Source organism: Perissodus microlepis, chromosome 1 (assembly GCF_051167445.1).
Source record: "Perissodus microlepis isolate ML-2025 ecotype Zambia chromosome 1, ASM5116744v1, whole genome shotgun sequence".
NCBI classification, from domain to species: Eukaryota; Metazoa; Chordata; class Actinopteri; order Cichliformes; family Cichlidae; genus Perissodus; species Perissodus microlepis.
Window position 1 is genome coordinate 2642061 of NC_140461.1, and position 18626 is coordinate 2660686.

An 18626-nucleotide genomic window follows, 5' to 3' on the forward strand; every position below is an offset into this window, starting at 1 on the left:
CTGGTGGCTGATAGCTGGCGCTTGGAAATAATTTCAGGTGGACACGGAGAGACCCAGGCGTTTACTCTCTAGTGTCAGCTGCTTTATCTATAGAGACGCCATCGTTCAGCTTCTAGATTTGAAAAAGTTTTTTAGATGTGAGACAGGAAAACCCTGAATGATTGGGAACCTACAGACTCGTTTTAATAATTCAATTCAATTTTATTTATAAAGCGCCAAATCACAGCGGTCCTCTCATTGGAAGAGAGCCAGAGATAACTGAACTCAACCATGCTAACCTTCCCTCCTTTGCTTTAGCTGGCACTGGGTCTATCACCAACCCTCAGTTTGTGTTCAGGAAGTGAAAAGCATGATCAGTTGATTTGGGGTCAGCTGATCGACTCGACTGTTGAACTTGGGTTGCTTTCACAGAACGTTTTTGGTTGTCCAGTCAATGATGCTGGAAATCTGTTTCTGTCCCGGTAATAAACACCGGTGACTCCGCCCACACGTCACACTCGGCTGTGTGCTTCAGATTTTGACCAGTTTTCAAACCTGTGCCAAGCTGTTATCTGTATTTCAGTCACATATTTTACTATTTTAAATAAATTGTAGTCGTATACAGAAGCAAAAGAACAAAAACTGCCCAAACACTCATGACCTGACCGTACGCTCAAGAAAAGATCTTCAAATGTGAGAAAGAGTCAAAATGGTCTTATGTTGTAGAAATAATGCTCGATCATGTCCTTCCACAAGCTTCCTGTGCAAATGTCTAATTCTTTACAGACTTAAATCTGTGAGCAGATCACCCGACATGACTTTCACACGCTTGGCTCTAAACTGATGTAGAAATGCATGTTGCATTTGAGGTCTGCAGGAAATCTGAGACAGAGCTTCTGGTGCATTCCCGAGTCACTCTGAAGAGTACAGTAATGTGAAGAGTGGTTTAAATGAGCCGTTTCCTGCTGGCTGATCCTCTGAAGTGATATTCACGCAAAAGCAAAGTCGACTTTATTCTAACTTTATTTTGTCTTTATTTAAATAAACAGAGCTGTACATGAACACAGTGGAGAGAGTGAACGGTAGAAAAGTGAAAACGTGTGCACAGAGTCCGAGCTGGAGTTTGTTTTTGGCGTTTTTAAATCTGCGCAGAAAAGCGTCGTTGGTTTACGGGATTAAACATGGCAGATTCAAACGTTCGCATCAGAGCGGTTTGTCTCTGTCCGCTGAGCTTTACTCCGCCTTTCAAGAATCGCTCGCGTGGTGCAAACCTGTGAGCACTTTTTAAACATCCAAACCTCTGAAGGCACATTCCCGTCAACGCCTCCATACGAGACCGAGACTCCTCCCTGATTCGAGTCCCGACCCGCTCGTTTAGCAGCGGCGGTTTAATTTCTCGACTTCCTCCGAGTGTCACTTAACGTCTTCAACATTAAAACATTTCTTCTTCTGTGACGGAGGCCTCAGGAGAGAGTCGTGACAAAAGAAGGACACGCAAAGTGCGGGGTCTTGCAAGTCAGCTGATCCACGGCGCCGCCCTCAGGGCGAGTCGTCGAGCGGCGCCATGAGCAGCTGCAGCTCTTTGAAGGTGCTGCCGTGACGACCGACCTGCGTCGCCTTGTTCTTCACGATGTTGCTCAGGTTCTTCAGCTGCTTGCAGCACACTCGGCACTTCTGGTGTCTGGAAGCACAAAAACATCAGAGGCTCAAACGCAGAGGACAAAGACGTTGGCGAGTCTGTCCGATTAAAACGGTTTTCCTTCAGTGATCGAACAAACCGCCACTGATGATGATGTGTTGCTATGAATTATGGGACATCTTTGCTCCAGTGTCTCGTCTGATTTACGTGCATCATCTCTGCACAAACCTTTATAAGAGAAACTGACTGTCGCTGGTTACAGTTAAATTCATTTTATTCTGAAGGTTCCTGTCGTCTGAATACTACACCAAAGGTGGTTTAATGTTTGCTTTTTTACCTCCTTTGGAGGAGGAGACACTGAAGCATCCTTCATTCACAACAAATGCAGTGAGGCGCAGAATGAGTGCTGCCCCACCTCACTAACAGCTGCTCTCTCTGAAGCTCATCTCAGGAATATCGTCCTTTAACCTCAGCAGCCTGTGTGCTGTTGGCGAGGACGCAGGCCCTCGCCAGCAGCACACAGGTGACACCTGCTGGACAAACAAACCTACTATAGTCACTAAAATACAGCTGTGGCTCCTGCAGATGCACAGACTGCAAAGAGGAGACCTGGAAGGGAAAAGCAGCCGGCTGAGGAGCGATTACAGCAGGAATCAAGTCTGGGTTAGAACACGTGTGTCAGACATCTCCTTTAAAAACGTCCCACACAGAACGAGAGGTGGAGTCAGCCGAGGTTTGGGGCGTTTCCTCCTCAGAGTAATCTGAGTAATCAGCAGATTGATTGATGGTGCTGCTAAATCAGTCAAGCAGCTGTTGGACAGATGTGAGACTCACCGCTCCTCTCGTGTGATGTCGACCCCGACGGACGGCGTGGCCTTTAGAGTGTCCGAGATCAGCGTCCAGAAGTGCTTCATGACGAGTTTCAGAGACGTGCAGCCGGTCTGTATGTAGCTGAGGAAACGCACAGAGAAGGAAGCTGATTGGATGATCGAATTACCGACACACTGACAGCATCGGGGCAGGTTCAGGTTCAGGTTCAGGACGGGAGGAAGCGGAGATCTGCTCCACCTCCTGACAATCAAAGTACTCCGGGTGACCTCAGGTTACCAAACAGAAAGTGATCTTTGTTTTTACTTAACGTCCGAATCAGAGTTTTAAATTCACTTTGAGAAGACGAAATCATCTCTGATGCAACCCAAGCTGCCTCCCGGCAGTTCGTCTGAAGCATCATCAGAACTCATTTCTCTCATTGTAATGGTGAAACCCACAAAGTCATCCGTCACACTTGGATGAAAACGCCCACAAAGATGCTGACGCTGTTTTAAAACGAACCCTCTGCCGCTGAACGCTCGCGCGCCGTCTCTGGACAACAGAAACTTTACCTCGGAGCCGCTCACCTCTCGTACTTGCTCTGCAGCAGTTTGTCGAGCTGAGGAAGGACGGTCATGCACACGTCCAGCTTCCACAGAGATCTGGAACAGCAGCACAACATCTGGTTTTATACGTTCATAAAGGTCACCAACCCGCAAACAACTGCAGGTCAAAATCTTCAAAATTAAACTTAGAAGACAGATCCAATCAAATAAACAATAAAAACTTCATCTAATAAGTTTTCAGTGATTGGAAACAGAACAGACTGAAAATAATGTCAAACTAGATTTTAATGAGCTGCGTAGAACGATTCATCTGTCATCAATCGTCAGCTTCTTTCACTGTTTTTAGATTTTTTGGGTTAAACTAACAAAGAAAGGTTTTGTTTTTGAACTCCAGTGTAAATAAAGGTTTGTACTTGTATAAAATCAGAATTGTGTGTGTGTGTGTGTGTGTGTGTGTGTGTGTGTGTGTGTGTGTGTGTGTGTGCGTGCGCGTGTGTTTAGACATCTTTGTCAGGACAGGAAATTGGCATGCTACTATACTTGTGGGGACAAAATGGCCTATTGTTGCACAATAAGCAGATTTCTTTGTGTCTTTAATTAAACAAGCGGCACACAACTTTAGGCTCTACAGCACAGGTGTCAAACTCTGGCCCGTGGGCCAAATGTGGCCCGCAGCCTAATTACATTTGGCCCGCGAAGCCACACCAAATTACTATTAGAGCTGGCCTACTGGTATCATACAGCTAATATATATATTGTTTAGTATTAAGCTTTGCTTGTTCCATATTCAGTTTTTCAGCAAAACTTGTTTGAGTCCATAAGAAGAGATTCATTCTTATATCTAGAGGAAGATTTTTTTCAATAAATATTAACGTTAGCCCGCGACTTTGTTCCAGTTTTGAATTTTGGCCCACTGTGTATTTGAGTTTGACACCCCTGCTCTACAGTAATTAGTCATTTAACTTGACCAGATAGATGTGTGAAACTCTCATCCCTGAGGAGCAGCCAAGCCAAGGTGTGACTTAGGGTTCTCACAAAGATGTAGAAACGGGTTTGTGTGTGTGTGTGTGTGTGTGTGTGTGTGTGTGTGTGTGTGTGTGTGTGTGTGTGTGTGTGTACCTGTTTAGACAGCTTTGTAGGACCGAAACTTGAAATGTTACTATACTTGTGGGGACCAACAGTCACCTGTGAGGACAAAGTGCCTGTCCCCACGAGCTTGAATGCATTATTGAGGCTCAAATCCTCAGGGTTACGAGTAGGCGTTCATTTTTCATGGTTTGGGTAAGCGGCTCTCTAAAGCATGATGTCAATGAGATGTCCTCACTAAGATATGAAAACAAGTGTGTGTGAGACTCACGGCTGGGGGTTGATGATGTTCAGGATGTCCACGACTATGGACGGATCACTCATGGAGACGGCGGTGTCAAGAGCGATCTGCACACAAACAAAGAGCAGTTTGAAAATATTTTTATTGACACAAACGAACTGAAAACAAAACAATAAAAGAAGGACCTGCATGAATGAGCTGCCCAGCTGTATCCGGGCAGAAGACCGCCAAACGGTCATGACCTTCACACACACGCGCCAGCTGCTGGTGCCGGTGTGTCAGCCTCACCTTGATGCCGTCTCGGGTCCACACCCCTCGGACCGTCTGCAGGTTCTTCAGTCGGCTGCTCAGCATCACACACATGGTCTCGTGACCCTTCTTCATCTGGGTCAGGGCCTCCTCGTCACTCAGGGCTCCAGATCTGTGGTTGGGTGAAGACTGACCGACCACACACGTTCAGCTTTATTCTCATCATCAAAGCTCATCAAAGCTGTCGCGAGAATCTAAAAACAGTGACGCGTGCACTCACGGGCAGGAAGTCGGCCACGTTCAGCCCGATGGGCTCGTTCCGGGCGCTCGAGATGATTTTAAGCTGCGGTTTGGATTTGGCCGTGGTGACGGGGGGCTGGGTGGGAGCGGGGTGGCTGGAGGACACTGTGCCCGCAGCTGGAGGGGACGGACGCTTCACAGCGGAAATGACCGTAGGCTCCACCCTCACCACGGGAGTGGAGGCGGCCAGCGGAGGACCCTTTAAGACAACAGACACGAGGAGTCACAGCCTTTATTCTCTGATCTCAGCTGTTTTTATGGGCATTTGATTTTTGGAAAAACTGTTAATAATGACAGAAATAAGAAATTATTACAAAATAATTTCTCACACTTCGTTTTAGTTGTTAACTTAGACTCAGTTCGATGTAACCTCTCATGTAACCCCACTCAGACCAAGGTCACACTGCTGTTAAAGGTTTTAGGTGGTTTTGAATTAAACTGATTTTCTGAAGACAAAGAAAAATCTTTAACTAAAGAAAGAGAAAACAGAGCGGTTGGAGGACTACTTTGTTGTAAACAGCAGGTATTGGAGCTCTGATAGGTTCGTTCCATTTATAGTCCGCTGTCCTAAGGCGTCCGTGTTTCCACACAGACACACGGCTGCAGCTGCTGCGTTCACTGACCTGCTGTTTATCAGGAAAAGGAGACTTCATGTCCTTCAGCTGCCGGCTGATCGCCAAAATGGACTCTGAGCAGAAGAAGAAATCATCAGGAAACGACCCAGTAACCACAAAACAGGAGCTGAAACACCTCTGTCGTGTGTTTCACTGTCGAACACATGATTTATTGTTCGTGTTTCATCTATAAACTGAAACGTGGGAGGCGCGTTGTCTCCTGATGTCTCACAGAAACGTGAAGCTGTGCTGGACTCACCGTCCTCTGGAGGAGCGGGAAAAGGCTCCGACATCTTAGGAGGAGTGCGAGCTGGAAGAGAGGAGAACGAGGAGCTCAGACTGTAAAATAAATGTGACCGACATGAAAACAAAAGGCATTAAAAGAAATGACGAGAGGTGCTTCGTGTCTTTGTCCTCATTAGGATGAATATTTTAAAAAGGCACAAAGAACCAATCAGATCCTCCCATCCTGTTTGGCTCTTACAGCGAGTAATGTTTACTCCTCTCACTTTTCAAATATGGCCTGCTTCTCAAAATCAGCCAGAGCAGAACTGATGGCAATGCTACAGGTGGATCAACAGGTGAGGAAATGGAAGCTTTCGGGGAAACTAAACACAGATTTTGTTGGTGCAGTGTTGATTAAAGATGAACTCAGCGTCCTTTTCAATAGCAATAATTCACAGATCTTGTTGTATGTACGTATAACTGTATTCTTTATTCAACATCTGAGCTGCGATGCTCCGGGTCCACCTACAGATGGCGTTCTTTGGCTGGAAGATGGCCTTGTAGTCCTCGGCGTTGTGGATCTCAGCAGACGACAGCTTCTCGTCCGCCTCGTCCTCGCTAGGGCTCCGCCTCTCGCCTTCGGGGCTCCGCCTGTCAGACTCTGAACGGTGCGTCAACCTGATGACATCACAAACATTTGTTTGTTTGTTTTTTAGAAGAAAAACTGCAAATTTTTTAATTTATTTACTTTTATTAAAGAATCTGGAAGTGAAACTTTTCCACTGAAGTCAAATACGATTTTTTTATATATATATTTGTTTTCTATATATATTTGTATCTACATACATACATACATACGTACGTACAGATATATTTGTATCTACAGGAAAAGCTGAAAAGCCGAGCTGTGATAAGAACCTTGTTTCGGCTTCAGAGAGGATGAACTTTCTCTCTGACATGTGATCTGAGTGTTTGATGAATGAAACCAGTTGCTCATGTATAAAACTTTAAATCCAGGAGTCAGTATTTGTAGTATTTGCAGTATTTGGAGTATTTTCTCATGTCTCTCGGTGTGCCGTACCTCTGTGATCTGCAGGTGGTCGTGGGTCTCTCGTAGTTCTTTCGCAGTGCTGCTCCTTTGGGGTCCTTCTTCGGCTCTGTGAGCGGCTGGTCGTCCTGGATGATCCCCTGGATCACGGCGCCACCGCTCTTCTTTACCCTCTTCAGATCGACCACGTAGGACGACACACTCGACAGCTGATGAGACACGCCGATCTGACATGTGGAGGAGGAGGAAGATTAAGATTACCTAAAACTTCTGCACGGTACTGTTACTGAGCGGTGGGCGGAGCTACACACCAGCTGCTGGTTGCAGATGGCGAGGTCAGACACCTTTCCCCAGCTCACCGGCACCGCGTCAAAGCAGCGGTCCGGTTCCCAGCCGAAGACCCGCAGCGAGTCCGTGGCGCCGCTGTACAGGCACGAGCCATCTGGGCTAAAACATATACACCTGAAACCACAGGGACAGGGGTCAGAGGTCAGAGGTCAGATTCCAGTTACACCCTGCTGCAACGGGAAAAACTCACCTGACCGGAGTCGTGTCGCCCTCCAACGAACCGATCATCGTAAACTTCTCCAGATCCCACAGCTTGATGGTCCTGCAAACACATGCAGAGTTCATACAGCTGCAGCTCATTAGAGACACCTGTAGGTGTTTTATAGTGTCAGGTGAAGACGCTACAACACGGCTGAGAAACAGGAAGAGACCTCCAACAGATCCACGGTCAGCAGTGACAAGTCAGTAAATGAGGAGAAAGAGAAAAGAGGAACGAAACACGAACAAAAGAGGGGAGTGGAGGGCAAAGTGCACCTCTCAGTGCATCATGGGAAGTCCCCAGGAACCTGAGGGATGGTTAGGGTCACATAACCCAGCTCTAACTATAAGCTAAGCTAAAGATACTTTCTTCAATTAATTATAAAAATATGTGTTTGAGTTACTTCTTATTTTCATAAATGAGAGTAAGATTTATTCCATCAATAAACTGTTTGAGATAAAAATGACCCTGATCCCTGTTCTGTCCCTAAAACAGGCCAAAACCTACAAAATGTCTCTTTTCTTTGAAGTGACATACAGTGTTGGGAAGGTTACTTTTAAAATGTATTCCATTACAGATTACAGATTACATGCCCCAAAACGTATTCTGTAACGTATTCCGTTACGTTACTCAATGAGAGTAACGTATTCTGAAAACTTTGGATTACTTAACATATTATCATGCATTTTACAACTACGTGAATGTACTATTGCTGTGATTTATTACTATTACTTAAGGTCCGCGGCTCCGAACCGTAGCAAAGGGACCTCTGGGTAATACGTGTCGGGCTCGTAGCCGAAAACTAGCTTTACTTTGTTGTCTGGGTCACTTTTCTTGCGAGAGACAGAGAGAGGCGTTGAAAGGCTGCTCCAACGGAACTTATTGTTTCGGAGGAAAACACGAACACGGTGTACAGTCGAGTCTTAATAGCTTACTTACAGCTGGGCTCGTCAGGCTCTCTTCTTGGCTGCAGTGGTTGTTATTATATTTACATGCTTCCAGCTCCCGTTTCTGCTCGGTGACAACTCCTATTTTTTCACTCTCCTTTTTCTCCCTCCTCGTGCTCACAGACACATAACGGGTATGGCAGTCCATTCTCCCTGCAGCACGGACTGCACTGCCCATGAGGCTACATTCTTTAGAGCCTGTAGCATTCTGCCTATTAGCTTAGCACAACAACAACAACAACAACAAAAAGGCGCTCTCTCACCCAGGAAACACACAGAGTGTCACCCTGTAACCATGGCAACCGCAACGCTGCCGCCTGGAACTACAGAACATCATAGCTGTCAAACAAAACCCAAACAGTCCTGACCCACCACAATATGAAACAGGAAAGTACCGCCGTGTAATCCATTTATTTCAGCAAAGTAATTGTATTCTAAATACCACCTTTTTAAACGGTAACTGTAACGGAATACAGTTACTCATATTTTGTATTTTAAATACGTAACGGCGGTACATGTATTCCGTTACTCCCCAACACTGGTGACATATTCAAAGCTTTAACGGTGGATCCATCACGATCACATGACAATCGGAAAATCAGGCCACAAACTAGAGTTTTGCTTGCTGGTGTAACTTATAAACTGTGTCTCTAACACCAGGTCGGTGTCCTCAAATGAAACATAATAATCAATTTAAGTGATTAATGTTGGAATACTTATTTATACTTCATATGCAAAAATAAAGAAATTATTAAATACTGAGTGGACTTGGATGAGTTTTCTTGCTGGTTGTGTTGAAGAAAGGATGAGTTATTATTTCCATTTTATTATATTTATATTACATTTCCTGTTTACTTTTAGTTATAAATGTATGATTTAGTGGCACATGCAGAGGAAATGTAGAAGACACAGGACATGTATGTGGAAAAAAGTAAAAGAATTTCAGACTAAAAGAAATGTTACATTTAAAAAAAATGCCACAAACAATCAAACTCAGCACCAAAATAAAATCTTGGCGGCACAGAGAGAGGACAACCTCGCGCAGACTCTGAGCTTCATGAAACAGAAAAACTAAACGAGCCACAAACTGTCACAAACACTGATTCCACTCATGAGTCGCTCCTTCAGCTCCGAGCTGCTGCGTCTGTAAGCGCTCGGCCTGCGGCGACGTACCTGTCGGAGCTTCCGGAGGCCAGCAGGTACTCGTTGGGGTGGAACTGGACGATGTTGACGGCGGCGGTGTGAGATTTGAATTCCGTGATGGTTTTCCCCTGAGCCAGGTCCCACAGCTGATGGAGACAAGAGGACAGGGCTGAGGACATCGAACAGGAAGAGAGCAGAGCTCACCTCCTTCAGCCAATCAGAATGAGCGATTTTATTACAGGATGCTGCCGGTTTGATGCTTTCACAGCATTTACAGAATAAACACATCATGTTCACACTTTTAAATTCCCGAGATGCTCTCAAACACCCGAACATCAGACCGCTGCAAATGAAATGAAACATCGATGAAATGTTAGCCTAACGAGTCGTTACACATCACCAGCTTATTACTTTATTTAAATAAATGTAACTAAACCTGGGTCAAAAAGTGTCCTGAAAACTATTTTAACAGAAAAGATGAATTTTAAAAATCCTAAAACACTGAAGTGATTCAACAGACGGACCTTTTAAAACCATTTTAAAATGTAGAAGAATCTAAAAATGTTGCGATTCTATCGCTCGTTTTATTTTATGGGAAGATTTTTTTCTTCTTTTTTCCTGCCCGTCTCATTATTAGATATTTAACTAATGAAAGTCTGATCTCTGAGCAGCGCCTCGGGTGTTTGTGGTGATGAGTCAGGACAGAGAGTGACACACGTGACTACCAAACATGAACCAGGACCAGCTGGAACATTTTAACGTCATCCAGCCCTTCTGCACAGTTTACATAACAACATCCTGCTGCTGATGTTCTGCTTCACAGTTTACATTCACAGCATCGTGTAACTCCTGCAGGTTATAGTTACTCTGAAGGTTTCTCAGCATCTACTGTTAAAGAGTCAGAGTTACCACAACATGTAAGTACCGGGAAAAACAATCCTTAAAATATATTTTATTAGGTTTAAAGGTGAGACGCAAAAAAAAGAAGCTTGTAGGTCAGATCAGGTCGTACCTTGACGGTGCAGTCGTCGCTCGCTGAAGCTAACCACTTCCCATCAGGACTGAAGGCCAAACTCCTCACAGCCTGAGTGTGACCCTGCAACACCAACACCAGCACTGGTCAGATTTTTGCTATCGAGACTCATGTGAAGCTTTTATTTTGAAGGAAAGTAGAAGCCCCTGGTTCTGGAGTTTTTCCTTCCCACTGTCGCCAAAGTGCTCATAGGAGGTCATATGATTGTTGGTTTTTCTCTGTATGTAGATCTTAAAGTATAAAGCGCATTGAGGTGACTGATGTTGTGATTTGGCGCTGCATGAATAAAATTAAACTGAAGTCTCTCAGTTCTTTTAAATGCAATAATCCGTTTACTGTAAGACTCCATAAAAGCTCCGACTGAAACAGTTTAATCCGAATCATTCTGAGCGTCCTCGGCTTTGGCTCACAGTGACCACGTTTCTGTGTGTGTTTGTTTTGTATGTGATGGTACAACAGTGGAAAACAAACATCAGAGTGTAGAGCGGGGCTTAAACGTCTGAAAAACATCAAAAATCTGTCATAATCCTGAAAATAATCAGGATTTAGCTTTTCACACAGTGCTGTTTCCAGGTCAGATGAGGTCAACTCATTTGCATAAAAGATCAGATTCCACTGAAGCAAATGTCCACATGACACTTTATTAGGTCACCACAGGTGTGTGTTTACCAAATCCACCTGCAGCCACTGTCCACCTGTTAGAAACGTGCACCTGGATTCGAGCAGGATATTAGAAGCCGGCCTGTTGTCCTGAGCACAAACTTACCTTATATCTGAACACGTATCCTTTCCTCCGCACGTCCCACAGCTGACAGCAGCAACAGAAAAGAAGAGACATTTCATTAGAGTGGATTAAGACTTCAAAGATGTTCTCACACAGGAAAGCACGCCTACCTTAATGTTTGTGTCCATGGAGCTGGAGGCCAGGAAGTCTCCAAAGGGATGGAAGCCCAGGCTGGTGATGTTGGCTTTGTGTCCCATCAGAGTCCTTAAAACTGAGCACAGGAAGCAGCAGGGTCACCTCTTTGCATCTCTTTCTAACTGTGCCATGTTTTCTAAAGGACCCAGCTTAGGTGCATTAAAACGCCTCCGCATGATGGGACGGACGATTATTCTGACTGCGGGGTACAACATCCTCCGCTACAGCCTGAGACTGAACACTGAGGAAGCTGTATCAATTTTCAAAATAAGAGTAGATGTAAAAATACTACTAATAATAACATATACTCAATCAGACCGATGTACTATATTACATCATGTGGTATGACGGATGTCCTGTCTGTGTCCTCGAGGCAGCAGAGGTGGAAGAGCTCATAGCTCAAACTTTGCACTCAGAAATTTAGAAAAAACTCACCACACTAATAAAAAAAAAGCAAAGTCGTTGATTTTAACATATTTCAGCTCTTTGTGTGTCATATTTCTAATCGACTGGTTCGCTCACTTCACTTCTCTCTTTGTCAGTGTGAACTTTACCGCTGATCTAAAGCACCTGTGCAGATAAATTACGCACACAGACAGTTTAGAGGCGGTGAAGCTTTGACTAAAAAGCCTCGTAGCCACAGAACAGACAGAGTCTTACTCTTGGCAGCCTCCAGGTCCCAGACTCGTATTGAACCTGACTGCGACCCGGCGACGACCTGCTCCTCCGACACGTTGAAATGGATAGACTCCACTGGGTTCTTGTGACCAGTCAGACTCTGAGAGGAAACACAGTCAAAACAGACATCATCACCTAAAACTGCACCTCGCTCCTTTCTCAAAAGCTCAAAACACAGACTGTATATCAAATGTTAGTGTTAGCGAAGCTGCTGAGGGACACCACATCACCTGTCAATCACAAAATAAGCCCACCTTCATCTCCTGCTTTATCGTCCCCCTGAACACTAATGGAAACCATCATTTCCAAAATGAGCTTCATCTTTTATTCAATAAGACCTGAAAACAGCGACTGAGACCATAAACCCGTCAGGAAACTGTTTACTGAGCTCAGAGATCAGGTGAGGAGGCGGCTTGTTTTCTCACAGACTTCTATTCACAGTCAGAGGAGTCGCCCCCTGCTGGACATTCATGAAAAACGCAGGTTTAAGCTTCACTTTTCAGAATTCAAATCTACATCCATCCTTTATATACAGTCTGCGCTCTGCCATGATGTGGTGCACTACACACAACGTAAGAGGTCAGGCAGGTTAGTTTAGTTGGAGGAAGATGGCGAGCAGTGGAGGGGAAACATGAGTCTGTTTAATTCCCATGGAGCGAACTCTGTTTTCATCATTTAACAATCAGAAATGAATCAATAATAAAGATAAAAGCGTGAGGTGGTGACAGGAGAGAGGCAGGTGTGGGCATCATGACCTGCAGACTACAGAAGAGCAGTAGGTAAAGGATGGGTTCCTTTGAATCCGCTCATGTTTCAGGCCTAAAAAACCTCGACAGAAACCTTAAAAATTAGAAACCCGTCGCATTTTGCATTGAGGGGGACTCACCATGATGCAGTTGGCCTTGCTGACGGCCCAGATGTTGACCCTGCAGTCCTCTCCTCCTGTGGCCAGCAGGCGGCCCGAGCTTTTCCCCAGAGCCAGACAGGAAATGGAGCTGGAGTGAGCCTCGAACTCCTCTGTACGGCAACAAATGAGGAACAAATTCAGGTCGGGCTGGGCTGCTGGACAGGAAGGGTGTGATGATCGTTTGACTAACTTTAATACTCACGAAGGCGCCATGCGATCTTGGTAGTGCTGGAGGCAGCCATACTGGTCATACTGGGAGACTGGCTGCTGTGTTTGATGACTGGACCCCGGCTGAGGTTAATTCATGAGATGGACATCAGCTCCTCATTTAGTGTTTGCACTGAGTGTCAAACACCTGCAGGAACACAACACAGTGATAAATAAGTCATAGAAGAGATAAGATATATAAAACCGTCTCAGTCTCGCCTCTCTGACGCTGAGCTCTCATTTCTACTCCCAGTGAAGATGCCAACGTCTTCAGCTCGGCCTCCAAAGCACACATCACACAGGTCTCACTACCACCCTGTAAACCCTCCCTTTCATGCTGGCTGCCGTCCTTCTGTCACAAATCACCCCTGAAACTCCACCAAGCCTGCACACTTCTTCATGTCTCTTGTGTGCTGTCCCTTGTTTTGGATGGTTGACCCCAAGTATTTAAACTCATCTATTATTGGAAAACACTGTATACAAGCCAGATGATATAAGTTAGTTAAACTGCAGGAATGTCTTAAAGATATAAAAACCTTGATGACCTTTAATATCCTACAAATATGGTATCTAACCAGATTCTTACTCTGGATGGCATTACCTTGGCCTCCAGTAACGCTGTGAGGAACCTTGGAGTCATTTTTGACCAGGACATGTCCTTCAACGCACATATTAAACAAATATTAGGACTGCTTTCTTTCATTTGTGCAGCATCTCTAAAATTAGAAATATCCTGTCTCAGAGTGACGCTGAAAAACTGTTCATGCATTTATCACTTCCAGGCTGGACGACTGTAATTCATTATTATCAAGAAGTCCTAAAAACTCCCTTCAGTTAATCCAAAATGCTGCAGCAAGAGTCCTGACAGGGACTAGAAACAGAGAGCAGATTTCTCCTGCTATAGTCTCAGGCTGCTGGTGGATTCCCATGATGCACTGAGTGTTTTCTTTTCCTCCCCTCACTCCCATACCGGCCCCTCCCCGAGCGTGGTTCTTCTCGAGGTTACTTCCTGTGACAATAAGTTTTTCCTCACCACTGTCACCAAATGCTTGTTCATTTTACATTTATTTATACAAACAGTCCTGAGACTCAATGCCTCATTTACAAGAGAGACCTGTTTCAAACAGGCATAATAAAATAACATCAATAAAATATTGAATATTTACCAAGTGTCTACACAGTCAAACTAAAAACAAGATTCCCAGTGATGATTTCACAAAACCATTTATGCGTCTTTTAAAGTCTACGAGCAAAATCAGCTGAGAGCCTGAAATCCTTCTGTCATGTAATCCATGAGGACGGGACAGAAAAGGAGAATACCGTCTCTCTGAGGTCTGAACAGTGAGTGCAAAGAAGTCCTGAGACCACAGATTGTGACTAAACTATTTGTCAGATTACAGCTAATCTGACAAATAGGAGTCGAGTAAACCAGAAATTAATTTAGAGACAAAATGCTATCAATGAACCATCCTGCACGAGGCTAATGAGAACTAATCATCCAGTGAATATAAAGTACAGTGGTGTGCTAAAGGTTTACAGCCGGTGATAAATCTTAATGCCGTGATAAACAAAGTCCAACGATCCATTTCTAAGAAAAACAAAACTCCAGCTTCAGCCTAGCTTCAACAGGAACTCGATGTTTGTAAGAGTCCACAGCTTCAATGTTAATACCTTGAGAAGATACAAGAGAGGGAAGTTAGGATTAGGGTTAACCGAACCCTGTGAGAAGAACACAACCGTGGTTGTTTTTATAAATGCATTTCAAAGACAGCCTTAGCAGAAACAGCTGTGACTGTGTACGATCAAAAGCTAACTGCAAATGTTCGAAAACCATGTCGATACCAGGGTACCAGATTATTACCATAATTAATCATCTGCGTAAAAATAGGCAGTTGCACTTAGATTTTGTTCCACAGCACTGACATAAATAGTAAATAACGCAGGTCCCAAGACAGAAGCCTGTGGCACTCCATCAGTCACATTTAAAAAACTGGAAGAGAGACCATTAAACTGCACAAACTGCTTATGGTGAGAAAGGTGCTTCGCTTGGTCTGAACGACCCTTTTCCAATAACCTCTGACATAAAACCCCACGATCAACAGTGCCGGAGGCTTTCGATCAATAAAAAGAGGGGTGCAGTATTTCTTTGCTTCCAGGGCCTCGTAGATATCATTGAGAACTTTAAATTTTAAACCTTTAAGTTACAGTACTGGAGAGATAAAATATCATTTTCATTCTGACAGCTCTAAGGTTGATTATTCCTCAGCCATTAAAGAATCTCAGCTAAAATACGGAGTTGGCAGATTGGTTTATATTATTAACATCCAAGAATCATCACCTTTCGGGAGGGCAGTACAAAGGCACACTGGGATCTCTGGTGAAGTGTTCAGTTGTATGGAAAGATTAAAAATATAAGACGCTGGCTCATCTATGATGTTTGCAAGCAGACGCAAGAAGAACGCAGACAGATTGTCTGGACCGGTGACTTTTTAATGTTAATGCTCTTCAAAGCTGTCAGAGAGAGAATTTATAGTCTGCCAAAGCGTCCCAGGGACTTTGAGACTGTCAGTGGTTAAGATCAGAAAGTAATCACATTTGGATTTCCTAATAGAAGCAGCGAAGCTATTACGCAGCTGCCAAACCTTAGCCATTGGCATCAGAGTCGGACTTTCTCGAAGCTGCTCAGGGCTGCTTCCTGTCCCGCCCTTTCACTCTGACCTGGCAAAAAGCAACATGTTTGTCCACAAGGTAGATAAAACTCTCAGAGTAATATTTACAAGCTAAGTTAACACCGTCCATCAATGTAAAACTGACCCAATGTATATTCATTAAGTCGTGACAAAAGGCTTGCTCATGTAACAGCTTTAAATTCCTGTTTGTGATGATGCTCAGAGCATGAAACTGTTCCTCGCAGCACCAACCACGCAGCGATCAGTCAAGTCACTGGTAAAAACTGCTGTGGAGAAATTATGTGGCACATTAATCAAAGATGATTTATCTGGGGGATAAGGTGTGTGGGGCTTTAATCGTTTGTGTTAGATTAAAAAACAGTGTGCCTTAAAATAATCAGACACAGGAGAAAACCGATCCCAATTAAAATCACCTACCAGAATGATTTCATTATAATAGCTGAGCCAAAGAGGAGAACGTGCCAGGGTCGAAGTCAACAACAGTTAAAGACCTAGCTTTATAAAAAACTGCCACACTTCTGCCTTTCTGAGACTGCTTGAGCGATAAATTTTAAATCCATAAATTCCCACATCTCACGTCTCAGAAACAATTATTCATTCGGCACTACCTCCGGTGCTTGCATGTTAACCTTTCCACTCGTCTCTCTCATTGTGTGAATGAGAGCGAGACGAGTGGCACGTTATCCTCTTCGGTTCAGCTATTTTCCTCCTACTGACTTTCATTCCTCTTGTGTTCAGAGCATAGCTCGACCTGCTCCCACTGCAGCTCACGGTGTCATCTGCAAACATCACGATCCACAGAGACTCCTGCCTGGCCTCGTCTATCAGCCTGTCCCCATCACCACAGCAAACAAGAAGGGGCTCAGAGGAGAGCCCTGATGTAATCCCACCCCCATCTTGAACCCATCTGTCATTCCTACCACACACCTCACCACTGTCTCTCTCCGTCCTCATACATGTCCTGCACCACCCTCACATCCTTCTCTGCTACTCCCGACTTCCTCATGCAGTACCACAGTTCATCTCGTGGCACTCTATCCTCTGCTTTCTCTAGATCCATAAAGACATGGTGCAGATACATCATCAACAACCTCAAAGCAACCGCACAATTCAAACTCCTTGAATTTTTTTCTTTTTAATAAACAAATTAGTGCACTTTAATAACATAATTCTTCACCTGCAAACACAAGATTTTACAAATGAACAAACAGAATAAATCTTGTTTGGTGTTATCAGGTGATGTCGGTTGGTGTCTGATATTCATTTCCTGCTATAACAAAAGTCTCCCAAATATGGGATAAATTAGATATTTCTCATCCTCATCAGCACCTTCATCTACATCCAAACTGTTAGATAATATCTATTTTTCTAACACAAAAATAATATTTAAAATCTGCAAGAACCTTCATCTGTTACTGTCTGCAGACTGAAACGAACATTTCTGTTCTGCTTTATGGAAACTGGCGCATTTTTCTCAGATCATAACGTATATGAAAACACTGGTAAACAAACTGAGCAGTGCTGTTGTGGTCAGGAGTGTTTGCTCTGCTCTCCTGGAGCTTCAGCTAACTTCAGGTAATCTCATTAAGGTTCTTCATTAAGCTCATTAAACCACAGACGAGCTCATGTTCAGACTAAAACACCAGAGGAGGTCCGTCTGCTCCCCACTTTAACCCGTTAACTCTGTGGCAGGTGCTGACCTAACCACCCGCCGTACCGAGCTCCGGGCTAACGTTAGCCGAACACTGAGGCCGGGCATCGGCGTCAGGAGCAGCGGCTCCCCGGCGGAACTTTGACCGAGCAGACACAGTCTGGCGTTGGGCAGCTTACCTCCGTCTGTCGGTCACCGACGGACGGCTTAAAGTTGATCCGGTGAGACGGCGACAGCAACTTGTTGACGGTCCGTTTACTGCTCGGCTGCAGCTTAGCAACTGAATCACACACCTCACTTCCGCTGACGTCATTACCCTTTTTCCCCAAACAACTTTATTAACAAATACGCTTCGAAGTCATGACTGTAGAAAACGATCACTAGGTTGAACTTTTCAGTAGCGCCGTTAACTTAGCGGTATTTATCTTAAATTTCCATTTCTCCAGATTTGACAGGTTTCTCTTTGTTTTTATTTTTGTTACGTTTGCCAAACTTTTCCCTTTTTCTCAAATCTTTTATGTTAAATTTAGATTTTTTTCCTTATAATTTTCCCCTAAATGCATCTTTTATTTTCTTGTGATTAAGTATTTTCCCCCTCACATATCTGTCCCTTTTCTATTGTAAATTTGGTTTTTAGTTTCTCATAAACCTGGTTACCCGCTCTAAATTTGCCTCTAATGTTTTAAGCTGCACTGAAAGAAAAGCAGCTTTGTAAGAAAATGAAAGCTATCTAAAATGACATTGTGTATTTACAAAACTAAAATAAAACAAAATTAATCAGGAAATTAATTCATTAGTTCAGGGCTGGACTGGGACAAAAAATCTGCCCGGGCATTTTGACTAGAGACCGGCCCACCAGGTATTATAGGAAAAGCCATAAAGCCTTTGAAAACAAACGCTGTTGTGACAGTGATGCACACTGTTTTGTTGGTATATGTATGATTTCTATACATTGTACATCAGATGAAAACTTTGGTTGTAAGATTCAGATAATTATTTATTAAAAGCGAGACATTTTTAAATGAAAATAAAAAAGAAAAGTATTTCTTTGTGCCCCCCTCTCCCTGTTAATGCCCTACCTGGGCCCCTGGCAAAACTTTGCTAGACCCGCCCCTGCACAGTTACCAGCTGTCAGCTGCTTAGAAAA

At 44.1% G+C, this 18626-nt stretch overlaps 1 protein-coding gene across 1 annotated transcript; it reads right to left on the reverse strand.

Annotated features, from left to right (window-relative positions):
- Positions 1-984: 984 nt before the first annotated feature.
- katnb1 (katanin p80 (WD repeat containing) subunit B 1) lies at positions 985-17808 on the reverse strand. Its single transcript, XM_084926632.1, has 20 exons — positions 17659-17808; positions 13134-13286; positions 12911-13041; positions 12007-12124; positions 11322-11422; positions 11194-11235; positions 10407-10490; positions 9425-9540; positions 7296-7367; positions 7069-7219; positions 6791-6984; positions 6239-6387; positions 5744-5794; positions 5494-5558; positions 4851-5069; positions 4610-4759; positions 4352-4428; positions 3016-3090; positions 2453-2569; positions 985-1660 (listed from the first exon to the last, which is right to left on the reverse strand). Exons 2-20 carry the CDS (start codon positions 13180-13182, stop codon positions 1519-1521), a joined length of 2103 nt encoding a protein of 700 aa, XP_084782758.1. The 5' UTR covers positions 13183-13286; positions 17659-17808; the 3' UTR covers positions 985-1518.
- Between the last annotated feature and the right edge of the window lie 818 nt (positions 17809-18626).